At 30.3% G+C, this 13,953-nt stretch overlaps 1 protein-coding gene across 6 annotated transcripts in view; it reads left to right on the top strand.

The window, feature by feature from the left end:
• Nucleotides 1–13,953, top strand: part of LOC118199880 (extracellular matrix organizing protein FRAS1-like) — a 284,180-nt gene that overhangs the window by 167,362 nt on the left and 102,865 nt on the right. For all 6 annotated transcript variants that reach the window (XR_015042588.1, XR_015042590.1, XM_085821910.1 and 3 more), the window contains exons 36-39: nt 210–393; nt 2,763–3,077; nt 3,376–3,680; nt 13,338–13,478. Coding sequence is in view for 4 of the 6 variants with exons in the window: in XM_085821910.1 (XP_085678036.1) it covers nt 210–393; nt 2,763–3,077; nt 3,376–3,680; nt 13,338–13,478 (945 nt within the window). In the remaining 2 variants the exon portion in view is untranslated. The remainder of the gene's footprint in view (nt 1–209; nt 394–2,762; nt 3,078–3,375; nt 3,681–13,337; nt 13,479–13,953) is intronic.

The raw sequence follows: 13,953 nt of genomic DNA, 5'->3' as shown, positions 1-13,953 counted from the left end.
TTTGACATTTTAAAAATCTAAATCTAGATTACTGGTATCATTTTTATTTTTAGTATACAACATTACATTTATTTCTACGAACATCTGTTGACACCATTTCTTTCATCAACCTTGCAATTAACTATTATTTTATTTTACTTTTTATATTCATGGGCTTATGATAGAAATTTATTTCTGGAGCTCATAACAATGCACATTTATATTTATAGGATATACTGAATGGATTAATAATATACGTCCACGAAGATACTAAATCAATCCTAAACGACACGTTAACTTTTATTGTAAGCGATGGGCAACATGCTGTGTCTTCTGAAATTGATATTATTATCAGTGCCACAGACAGAGAAGCTCCTTATTTATTGCTTAATCTCGGTTTGGAATTAACTCCAGGTATATAATATTTGCATATATTCCATTTTTATTTTTATATTTTTATCTTATATATTTAGATAAAAGTAATATATGTGAGGAAAGAGCGGCGAGTTTCGATTACGCTATTCTGCAACTGACACATTAATATTTGTATTATTTATAGTAAATATAAAACATAATCGAATTTAAATGCGGAAGTTTATTTATATATCAAAGGAGTAATATATTAAAACATTCATGTTATCAAGCATATGCTTATAATAATTAGAAAGAATACTCTCCAATGCAAAAATTAAAATTAGGCAAAAAAGGCAACAAATTGCTTGTGAAAAAGACGGATCAATGTCATTTGCTCCTGAAGAAAAAGTACTTATCCCAAGATCGCCCTCGAAATCTATACAGTTTTATTAAAAACCTACACCAATCTAAAGTTACTTTCTTACCACACACGTTTTGTTAATGCAAAATACGAGCATTGAGCTTAAAGTACTGTGTTTGCTAAATTGAATTTAATCCATGGTACAAGAAACGGATTTACTATATTGTATATAGAAATATTATATTATATTATATATAGATCTTTCGAAATTTCTTTATTATTAGGAGGATTTTATCATTTTCCTCTTTTGTGAAATCTAGCTTTTAATTCAAATTTTTTAAATTCGCTGCTGACGCTGCTGCCTTTAATTTTTCTAGCGAGTTATTTTCAGAACTGAACTTAAGTCATAAACGTACAAAGAAGTAAAGAGGTAAATTATAATTAAACGCTTATTTGTAAGGTTGTTTAATTAACAGCCTGATTATTTTTGTGTTTCCCTCTTATCTCTATTTCTTTCGTCAGCCTCATCAGAAATTAACTTAAGTGGGATTGAAATAGTGAGACAATTTTTAATTTAGGAAACTTGAGAGAACGCTTGCTAATATACCAGGGAATCTGTTATTTCTGTCGTGAAACACCCACCTGCAACATTAGTTTCAGTGAATTATATATGGTAATCGTTAACCGTTTGCATTTAGAAGTTATTTAATTATTTAATTTGGAGGCAGATTCATAGATTAAACATATTCATTGTGTCGTAAATATTTAAGAGTTTTGTTTTCTTAAATCGCACAAGAAGCAGTGAATAATTTTTTTTCAAGCTACAAGTAATAAAACTTTAATTTAATTTGACTAAGTTTCTTGGAATTCTAGAATTTTAATTTATTGCGAGGAAGATGTATTATCTGTAGCACACGAAATTTAAACTAAGAATTAAATTAAGACAATTAAGTTTGATCTTATGAACAACGATACGACGAATACCATGTCATTTATTTTCGGGGTTTGAAATAAGCAATTAAATATAAACTTCGGAATGAAGAACAGTATTTATAACAAGTCTAACAAGAATTAAAATGTTAAGCCTCACTTACTAAATGAGACGCCAAACCCTGGACTTAAACCTAATTTTAGTTGCATTCAGTAACCAATTGGGCAAAGCGTAAGAGCAGATGTTATGGTAGAGCTAATACATCATTATCTGCTACCTTCGCCTATCTTTTTAGTTGATTTTCAGTGATCGTACAAGGTAGGCATAATGATTTTCTGCGGTTGTGTTATGACAATATATTGTAGCAAGTTTAATGCATTTTCATTTACATTTTGTATTTCCTTTGTTGAGTCTTTAATAGCCACCAACGCTAATATACTTTCAGCTGAAGACAACCGTATTTTTTTGTCTCCCTCAGTCTTCATGCTCTCGGAGTTAGTGTTGTTATTAAAAAGAAATAAGAAAATGAAAGAAAAGAATAACTGAAATTCTTAAATTATGTTATTAGAATATCATTCTTCTCTCCAGTCCCATTTTGATCTCTAGCAACGTTCAAGTTTTCTCTATTCTTTCTTCATATCCTGTTTCGAGAATGAATAAAAGTTCAAACATTTAAATTTAAGATTTAGAATAGTTATTTCTTTTATAAATTAATCCATACGTTGCTGACAGGATGACATATTGATGCATTTCTCAAATTTCTTTCATTCCATGCTGCTTGAGAATTCAGTAAAAAATGCTTGATCAAGTACACCTAATAAATTTTTTAAGATACATACTTAACCACAGTTCGACTATATTCCATATATGTACCTTATGGAACGGAAATATCTGACTGCTTCTAGCAAAGTTCATACTTTCAGAATTTTCGAAGAATATATTTCCAGCAGCCCCGTGCCTCAGTATAACAGAGTGCAATTAAGAGAAGCATAAAAATTGCAAATTGCTGTGTTAAAGGATTCAGCGATTACATTAGAGATTTGAAGAGAGTTGTACTCTGAAAATATCTTTTATTAAACATGTTTACAAAGTCATAAGATTCAATGAAATTTGTTTTTCTTATATTTTCATACATAGGAAATTCAAGTGTCATTAATAATGAAACTCTCTGTGCGACTGATATTGACAGTTCAGATGAGCTTTTGGTGTATACTTTGACAAAGGATCCAACAGCTGGACAACTATTTCTCTTGAAAAATGGCAAGCTTAAATTACTTTCAGTAGAAGATAGCGCAGCACTTTATAGTTTTCATCAAAGTGACGTGAATCAGCAACGCCTTATCTATCGCCATAACAGAGGTGACGAAGATGGAATTCATCATTTTAAATTCAATATAAATGATCCTGCGAATAACACTTTACTGGACCAGTCATTTTTCATATCTGTAACAGGTAAGTGCAATTTCATTTGCATTTATTATAAGAGAAAATATTGAATTATTTTCTTTTCAGTTTACTTACTTCATACAGTCACTGTGACTTGACTAATTATTTTCTCTGTTAAGTTATTTTCAGTAACCTTAAATTAAACCATTCTGTATAAATATATCTATAATGATTTTGACGTACTAAAATGCTGATTTTCAGCTCTGGAATAGAATTAATTTTAAAAACTGGAATAGAATTCTAATAATTACTCTAAACATTCTACGTTTTTTTGATGGTATTATACCATTTATTTCTTATCTAGAGGACATATTTCCTCCAGTTGTTACAAGGAACACTGGATTGACTGTCATCGAAAAGACTAGTTCCTGTATCACCACTGACAAATTAGCCGCCGTAGATGAGCATAATAGATCAATGGACCTCCTCTTCTCACTGACAACTGCTCCTAATTTTGGTTATTTGGAGCATAAAAACCTAAAAGGAGTTCCAATTACAAATTTTCATATGTCAGATATAGCAGATGGTAATGTGTGCTTTGTACATTCATCTGACAGTTACGTTTCTTTCGATAGTTTCACGTTCACTGTTTCTGATGGGAAGAATTCGGTAAGATTTATTAATCATAATATCTTTTACCTGCATCAATATTCAAAATAATCTTCAATTAAAATTGTAAAGCTCCATTAGTAAATATTATTTTTTATGTTGTTAGCTTTATTGATTTAATATATACGTGGACTAAATGTTTGTTTAATTTGACATATAGAATTCAAATACCCTGTCATTTCTGTTGTTGTTGCGCCTTATCTCACTTGTCTGACAGTAATATCAGATCAAGTCAGTGAATTTTATCGTGACCAAGAGCACAAAAGTTTCGCCTGTTGTTGGCTAGGTGGCAGTGTGACTTTGTTCAGCTTTGTTCCAGTTTTGAAAGAAAATCCCTTCGGAGAACGTATCTAAGGGTTTTCCTTTTTCTCTTTCTACCAGGTTTTCGTGGAGATCTCTGCTCAACAGTATTTTAAAAAATCCTTTCCTACAAAGACTTATAAATATCCATACTTTCTCCGGGACTCGAACCCGCGCTATCTTATAAGCATCCATGCCCTTTTTCAATATTCGAAATGGAGCACAAGCAGGCTTCCACATCTCCATACTAAAAGCACTGCTGTAATTTATAGCTGTCAACAAAAATTTGGACCCAGCATAATAATTTTTCATTTAATTTATATTAAAAAATCTTTTGACGCTGAAGCATATACAGACCCTTATCAACAACTTTTCTTCTTGTAGGTAAGCACATGAGTATACTTTCATTACGCCAGATTAAGGGTGTGTTTTACGAAAAAGATTGTTTTCTTGTGATAAGTAAAATGAGCTAACACTAAAATGTTCCTTCACCATAATAAAAAAGAGTTTTCTCATCCATCTACTTGCTCAAATTTTCATTAAAGACATTACACTGGTCAATCAGTTTCTATGTCAAATAAATTTCACTTGTGATTCCAAAGGAAGCCGGTGATGATTCTTGAAATATAAAACATATGTAAAAGAACGCAAATGAAAATGCCATAATTAAATGCCTTTCGTTACCGGAAAACTTATATTTTCTCAATTCAAAGATATTCTTATGGAATAAATTGATTAATAACTAAGTTTTGAGTTATTCTGTTCAATCAAACAAAAAGCACATGTATTCAGCAACGCATTTTTAGCAGTTATATTTTAAATGATTTTCCTATTCATATCATCCACAAAATCGCATAAATACTGTTTCCCACATCCATGAAAGCAATTCTTGCTTCCTGATCACCAGTCTCCTGGGGAACTTTCAGTTTTACTGTATTTTTCTAGCTCTCGAGAGAGAAAAGTCCCTGCCTACCAATAATACAATATCTTCAATTCGGTTCATTATATTTGAGATACTCTTTATTTTCAAACTTACTTAAATCCTTGAATAATTTTCCACGCAAAGTAGTCTATCCATTCTTTTCTCTGCACTCGCACGATAACTCCTTATAGAAATATTTCTTTCACAGAGAAAAAGGCCAGAGATTAGAAATAAGCATATATATGCCATATTTTTGGAAACAATACAAGAAGAATCAGCTTGCAGTCATCGTAGCTGAGCGTGAATGCTTTTACGGATGAAGATAGCAAAACATAACTTGAACAATTTCCAGTCTTTATTTTCACACATATAAAATCATCTTCATAGATAGTTAATCCAATCGTAATGAAATACGATACATTTCTGTGATTCAATCATAATGAAATATTATCAATTGTTATTTACACTGCGCAAAAAAAAAAAAAAATGGGACAGTTCTATATCTCCCGTTCTACTGGGGCGATTGACAAAAATTCAAATTTCGTTTTTCATGTCTTGAAAGCGCGACTTAGGTTATAGTATATTAGATTTATATATAGCACTATTCTGACATAGGTATTTGGACACAAAAATCGGACATTTTATGAAATAACATACCACGTTTTTTCCATATTTCGATTCTACGACCTAAATTATGCCATACTGCCAAGTTTTGTAAAAATCGTACGAATAGTTTTTGAAAGGTTATCTCTCAAAATTTTATCTTCTCAATGTTTATTGAATTTGGCATATATTTATTAATATCTCTTTTTTGACTTTCTCTTTTTCTAAATTTAGGTTCATTCCAAATAAAATTCACCCATTTTTTGTGTTTTATTTTTAAAATTTCTATTTTTAAATCATTTTTATATATTTTTCGAAACAAATTTTGAATTATAACATTTTTACCATCATCTTAAAGTAGGTGTAGTTCTAAGCATACTTGCAAACAATTAGAGTTTTTTATTTAAAATTTTCTAAGATATACACGAATTTGCATATTTTTGCGTTTTTAAATTTGGCATCTTTTTTTTTTTGAGCGATAATAACGCCAAATGTGGTTTATGGATTTTTGTTACAGTGAATTGCCACAGCTATTTTTAACTTTAAATTTCAAATAAATTTTTAGGAAGAATTAATTATATGAAATTTTTTCCCTCAATGATGCATAATATATGAAAAGCTATTTTTTTAAAATTATAAATGATATAATTCAATTTTTTTATTATTTTTTTTATTTATATTTTTTTAATATTTGTAAGAGTAAATTTTTACCTTCGCTGTGTTATCGTCTGCTACTTTACTTTGACTACATTTAAATTGAATTGTCTAAAATTGAGAAAGTTCGTTTGATGTTTATTTTCATAATGTTTTTAAGCGTTGATAGTTTGGGTCATGTCCCAACTTTAAAAATTATATATATAAGTATAAATTTTACATTAATCCTCTTCTAAAGAATGTTTTAAGTAGCTAATTTTCTCTCGTGTTATAGATTGTATAAAACACATAATCTCTAATATGATTTAGACTGTTTGTAGCCGATATAATTATAATCTGGTCACTCAGTGGTACAGAATAAACTTTGCAGGACTGTTTTATTTCTTTGTCATTTAATAAAAAAATCTTTTAATTAAAATATTTATCGTTTGGACTTTGCTTTTTGTTTGGACTAAACTTTATTTATAGTTAAAATGCCTAGAAAATAAAAAGCTGTCGTCAACTGAAACGCAGTTGATGTAATTGATATTTTTAAAAAAATTACAAGAATATAAAATTTATGAAAGTGTAACAATCGAAAAATTTTAATTTTCTTGTGATGAGCTCTGAAAATAAATGTAGAAGGAAAGAAGAAAATTAAGGAGAAAAGTAAGCAAAAATCTTAAGTGGAATTTGGCTTTCAGAAATACCAAGGTGTTTCGAAAAGTTGGATGCTTTTGAATATACTTTCAGAATACTTCAAGGAATTTGGATGTTCAAAGAGAAAACAGTTAATCCCCTACACCAGCAAATAGCATCAATTGATCCTGTGCTAACGGAAAAGACAAAAACGATATCATTGCAGATTAAAGTGAAGAGCGACTGGTTTTTGACTGTATGTTTGTATAAATTTAAATTACGTTATAGAACATCTTATCATCATTAACGGAGAATCCCATGATTTCTTAGTCAAATTATTTGAATATTCATGAATTTATCCAGTGATGTATGTGGATGTCACCTAAAGACGTTTTCCCTCTTGATGAAACCAGTCTTTCCTTTCATCTCATGCCTTATTAATGTTTACCCTCTAGAGATTGATAAAGACTCAGACCAAGTACTTATGAAATGGATTGAATTGGATTATTAAGTTACGTCAAAGCAGGCTATCTGCTTTAAAAGGAGAGATCCCTTCGTGAAGAACTTTCTAAGGGAAACCAGCTGGCATACACGTTACAATGAGAAAAACCACGAAAACGCCCATGCAATCAGCCCGTTCGCCGGGATTCTAAACCCGGAGCGAACTACCAATGTTCAGCGACTTTACCGCTCTGCCTTTTGTGGGCGTTTATGAAATGGAAGGCGATAACTTTATTTAAAATGAATGTCAGAAATACCAAAATGTTTCGAAAAGTTGGATGCTTTTTACAAACTTGCAGAATGCCTAAAGAAAAAGAGCAAGCCATTAAGAAGAAAAAAGTAAATTTTTGCATAAAATTTAGTAATTTTTTTTAATTTAAAAATTTTAATCTTATGATATTTGATTCTTGCGATTTCAAAAATAAAATATTTGACTAAAATATGAATAACATTTTAAGAAACTAAATGTAGGATGATAAAATTGTATTAAGCAATGAGACATTGTGCTATATACGCAAGTCATCCTAAGTTAAAATGTCGGTTATACATTTTTCTTATTTATATATCTATTCTGAACGGAACATTGTGCGTGTGTATGTTTTATTATGGCAAAGCCTCGAGGGCTATCTACCTAAGAGGAAGGATGCTTTCGTGGAGGACTTTCTAAGGGAAACTGACTCGTATACACGTTACACAAGGGGAAAACCACGAAAGCGCCCATGCAACCAGCCCGTTCGCGGGATTCGAACCTCGGACCGAACTACCAATGTTCAGCGACTTTACCGCTCGGCCGCTGGTGGGCCTGAACGGAACATTGAAAGGCGTGTTAACTGTACTTAACTGTATTTTCTCTTTTAATATATTCAGTTTTCAGATGCATCGTAGTCTGGGACACAAAGTATTCTTCCGAAAGAAACTCAATTCAAATAAATAAAATAAAATCCTGGAAAATTTATATTAATAAATATATTTAAAATGCTCAATTCGAATGAATAAATAGAAAATTTGAAGAGACAATGCAACACAAACAATTAAAAAAATAAAATTATAAAGGAAAATATTTGAAAAAACATAAACGATGCACCTTATATTTAAACTACGCAGTTCGGATGGGTAAATAGAAATTTTTAAAATAGTTATTCGAAAGAAACCATGCAACTTAAACAATTAAAATGAAATTCGAAAAAGAAAAAAAAAATATTTAAAATAATAACATAAACATATAATATAAAGAACATTATTTGAAAGAAAGAACGTTGTGATTTTTTTCCCTCTCACTGTAAAGGAAAATAGGTTGCCATATATTAAGAAGTTCCCCAAGTGAACTATTCTTGACGCAAACTGAAAACAAGCGCCAACATAAATTTGTGAATTTCTCCGTAAATTTCGCACCAAATTTTACAAAATTTCATATTTGGGCATAATTTGAGTCGTAGAATCGAAATATGAAAAACATTAGCATGTTATTTCAGAAAAAGTCCGATTTCGTGTCAAAATAACTATGTTAGAATAGAGCTATATATAAATCTAATATATATCCTAAGTCGCGCTTTAGAGACATGAAGAACGCAATTCGAATTTCGTCAATCGGCTCAGCAGGACGGGAGATATCAAATTGTCTTTTTTTTTTTTTTTTTTTTTTTTCCCCCCCGCAGTGTACATTGATTCTTAAATTTAACACGCAGGCACTTTTGACAGGGAAGCAAAGCGAGGAGATATTAGCAATGTGGGAGCTAACAGAAGAAGTGACGTAATTAACTGCCAGGCATGGACCTTATTAAGAAATAGACTAACCCAAACGGGTTTTCTCCCTCGTCTGAGGCGTTGACGGCTGTCATCTTGATCACATCCGGATGAGTAGGGACGACTTGCAGAAATTTAACATTGATTGCCTATTGCAGCCTGTATAATTGTCAAGAAAAAGCTGGTTGTAGCGCCTCATTTCACAAATTAGAATTTCTACATATTTTTATTTTTGAAATTGAGATTGATTTTTAAAAATATAGCATATTTATCAAGCATGATTAACATTCCAAATAATTATGAAGCTACTGCATGCTTTCAGGACTGGATATTTTTTTAGCTTTTCCTATGCTGTAAGGAAATTTGTAACTACTTCTTTTAGAAATAATATTTTAAATCTGAACTAATAGACAATTTCAAACAAGCAATTTTCTCTTGCAATTTTTATGTTTTTTATTGCTGTGAATAAGTAAAAAATACTAAAATATTTAAAAACGAATTTTTGAAAGTTTTGTTTAAATTCTAAATTGTGCTGCTTTTTTAAAATTATAGATGAATATTATAGTATAATTTCTATAAAGGAATTTTATTTCAATTATATTTCAGAAGTTATTATAATGATAAACACTTTTGACTCCTTAAAATTTTTTATACATTTAATTGTAATATTAAAATTGTATTTAACCGTAATAATAAATTTTGCTTGTATTTTATAGTGATTATTTTTTAAAATTTATTTTTAGTTCGGCATAAGATTTTTTTCATTTGCTGTTAATTTAATTTATTAGTCCAAAGGGGCGGTAGCCTAGAAAGGCTGTTAGTTTCGAAGCGGCATTTTGCGCTGATTTGCTATAAATGTCCGTGTCTCCTTGCAAATTGTTGTTATCAAATATTATCGCCCTGTATTATACGTAAAGAAATTAAATAATGAATAATCTGCATGAATACATGTACGTTTCTCGCACTGTGACAAAAACGACAGTATCTAGAGCCATCAAATTTTGAATAATGTAATCCTCCACCCGAACATGGGCATGTGGACGGCCGAATTTCGAATTTGTTTTAATCTATTTCATATTTTGCAAAACTTTAACGAATTTTTGATTAACAAACTCAACGAGTTCAGAGCGAGCACTGTACGGAAAATAACAGTTTTATCTCCAGTGCGGAAATTCTGAAGAAATGCTGTTTTCAAATGTATGTGGTTTACCGGCGAAGAACATGATATTCAATAAATATAGGTAACACACAAAACTTTAAAAAAAGAGTGCTTCTAGATTTTATTTTATCTTTTTTTTCCTTCATTACGTTCAGAAAATTTTATGCTCCGAATTTTATAAATTACATATATAAATAATCCACTTTAATGTTAATAATTTAACGATGATATAATGAAATAAATAATCGTTTTGTAATGTTATTATAGTTTTGAAAATCACTGTCTGAAAATGCTCATTAAATTAAAAAAATATCAGATCTTTTTTAATTTTACCTTATTTATTTCAAAACATCACGTACTATCAATTTTATTTAATTTTTACGCAAAATTAAGTTCATAAAATTTTTGTGCTTAGAGTTTTTACCGTTTTACCAAGGTAAAGATGTTTGTACAAGAATTACGCGTAAAAAAAATGTGCGCAATGCAGCAAAAAGTGCTTTACTGAAATATATTAAATCCTATTTGGAAACAACTGTGGCTTTCATAATCTCATCACTATACAACGTATCACATTTAATAATTAAAAAGCGTTATGTGATACAAACGCCGTAGGTTTCAATGTTAAAGTAAACCAGATCGTCCCTACTCTTTCTTGCCGGCATGTCGGTGACGCGCGCCCCGCATACTGGGTTAGTCTATCTCTTATAAGGTCTTAGACTCTATAATTGACAGAGCTATTGTGAGGAGCAATGTTGCCGGTTCCAGAATTAAAGCCCTAGGGCACTTGATATAAATAAATCCGGACGTGGAGAAAATCTCAGATGAGAAAACGGAGATAAGGGGAAGAAGAGAAGTACCAAAAGGAGCAAGACAATCCAATCGGACAAGTTCGCAAAACGTGACGAGCGATCATAGCTTTCAAGGGGACCCAAGACAATGGAAATCAATGACAACAATACGAGAAGATACACTACAGCAATAGTTCCAATGAAAAATTCAAATACAATTAAACAACATCAATCAGTAGTGCTAAATACAACTCAATACAAAACAACTATACAACACAATTTAAATACAACTATTCAACGAAGCTACAGAAGAACTTCAATTAAAATCAGATGCATTGGAAGTGTAAACAGTTATCAATTGAGTATCTAAGTGAAAAAGTTGTCATCTTCTCCCATGAAGGTGTGAGCTGCAAGTGGTCTGACTCTTCTATCTTCGAAGAGAATTTCATAATTAAAGACTTGGGAGTAATTAACAAAGTCACATTGCACAGCTTTGTTGAAGAATTTTTCATTAGATCTTCTGATGTAATCTGGAATCGTCTCAAGTTTTAAGTCTCTGTGTAAACGTTTATTGCGAATAAGATAGTGTGAATCAGTAATAATGCGCAGAAATTTGTTTTGCACTACTTGTAATTGATGCAGTTGAGTTTGAGTGACCGTGTTCCAAGCAGGAGCAGCATAACAAAGTATCGGTCGAATGCAAGTGGTATATATATGTTTTTTTGTACGCAAGCTAAGATTTGAATATTTTCCAATGACCGGGAGAAATCTGCATATTATGCCCATGGCTTTGCTCTAGACACTATTAATGTGATTAGACCATGTGAGCCTTTGGTTCAAAATAATTCCTAAGTATTTGGCCTTTGTGACCAGAGGAACAGCTTCCTCTTATAAGGTCCATGCTGCCAGGGCTTTTTATACCAGAGTAGATGCGATTCTAGAGATAAACTATGATTGCTTATTAATTAGTTTTGGTCACCCTTTTCAAACAGCGTTACGTAACTTCAAAATATCTCGGATTTGGGAGAACAGATAAATTTAGGGGGATATCACCAAATCTAGAATGTTAATTTTGAGGTCGCCAATTATTTTTAAAAGCATCTATCGTATTTTATTATATCTGATATATATAAAGGCATATATATATAAGGTTTGTACGAGCATATAAGTGTATAAGGAAAATATAAGGGGTTTTTTTCCCTTATATTCCTTGCTGAAAATCAAGCTGCCATGGTCGCATTAAAATATACGGCGTATGATTAATGCATGAAAAAATATAAAAGCACTAAAAATGGCCTACAGATGGGCCTGAAAAAATACGTGATGAAAATTAATGGAACTGCAGTTTAAATATATGAGTTTTACAAACTTAGCAATAAGACAAAACTGAAATTCAAATTTTAAAAACCATTTCTGGAATATTCTTAAAATATAAATGGTTGGTTACTGATACATATTTTCATAAAATAGCAAACTTCCTAATCGAATATACATCATAAGTTTTTAATAATGTATTCAGATTCAATGAATAATTATCAGCAGTAATAATTCAGCTAATTTCAGACCGCTGCAGGTTTTTTATACCGTTTTCGTTGGACTTGGTTTATCCATATGTTGTTTATTTGGCTGACTTATTGAAATTAATCTTGTGATGTCTCTATCCATCATTTTTCTTGAAATTTCCACACGTACATATTCGCGATGATAAGTCAATATTCCATAGGAATTTTCTTAAAATTATGATATAGATGTTTTTTTGTTTAGTTCTGAATTTTTCTGTCTAATTTTCGTTAACACAGTCACACTTATCATTTGAGAATTAAGAGCTTTATAATACTGAATCAAAAAATAATCTTCTAAATGAATTAATTTCTGAATTATATCGAAATCTGCTGAATGCTGGGAATTTTTCAAACACAGTTACAGTTTATGAATGATTGAGCATTTCCTTAACAGAGATTTCACAGTTCACTATACTGGGATCACTTGCTTCCATCATCAAATACGTATTCCCTTTCTGAAGTATAAATAAATTAATTTGAAAAGAAATTGGAGAACCTTATTTTTTTTATTTCGATCAAGAAGAGTTCCAATAAGAGCGATTTTACTGTATAAATGAATGCTGTTGTTTCAATAATCTTTCGTCATATATTCCTAGTAACTCTTTTAAATCTGAATAATTCCTATTTAAGTTAGACTTATAAAGGAAATTTTAATAATAACTTAGATTAACTTAACATTTAACTTGACTTAAATAGGAATTTTTATTAAAGTTTGATTTAATAGTTATTTTCTATTAATTTTTTTCATTTTATAAAAAATGTCAACTTTTATTTATTCTTTCTTAATTTAATATACGTTTTATTCAGGCTCTGCAGACTTTCTACATAAATATAACTAGAACAAGTAATTCCCTTCCTATTGTCAAAATCAGCCCGTTACAAATTGAAGAAGGAACTCATAAAGTTATTTCTGAATTTGAAATAGATATTTTTGACAGAGACACTTCAGTAAGTAAAAATTGTTTTCATAACGTATATTTTTGCGTATAACCTTAGTTTTTATAAACATTATCTCATAGTGTTTTTAAGTTATAAATAATTTTTTGTGATTAACCTTGGAGTTTTCAATGTAATTTCATAAATTTTCTTTATAAATACGGTTTAAATAGGGAACTAAGCAATGTTTTCAGTTTAGCTTTTATAAATTAAACACGATGACTTGTAGCCATTTTATAATACAATTTGATTTAAATTGGTTTGAATTTCGGTGACTTAGGTTTTTCCTCTAAAATGGCAGAAACAGATGATTAAAGAAAGAATTTTTTTTTTCAGAATTGCAAGGAAATGTCTTTTATCTTGAGGTGTAGTAGTAGCGTAATTAAGTACGAATGCTGATACATTAGTCTAAAACTGTAGTTTTATAAACATTGGCAAATGTATTTCCTCTTATAGGTATAAATAGGCTGATTAATAATATTTTTGT

Source organism: Stegodyphus dumicola, chromosome 8 (genome assembly GCF_044657685.1).
Source record: "Stegodyphus dumicola isolate Sdum_Otavi_A_Nest chromosome 8, ASM4465768v1".
Taxonomy (NCBI): Eukaryota; Metazoa; Arthropoda; class Arachnida; order Araneae; family Eresidae; genus Stegodyphus; species Stegodyphus dumicola.
Note: the sequence above shows the minus strand (reverse complement) of the source record. Positions and strands in the feature narration are given on the sequence as shown.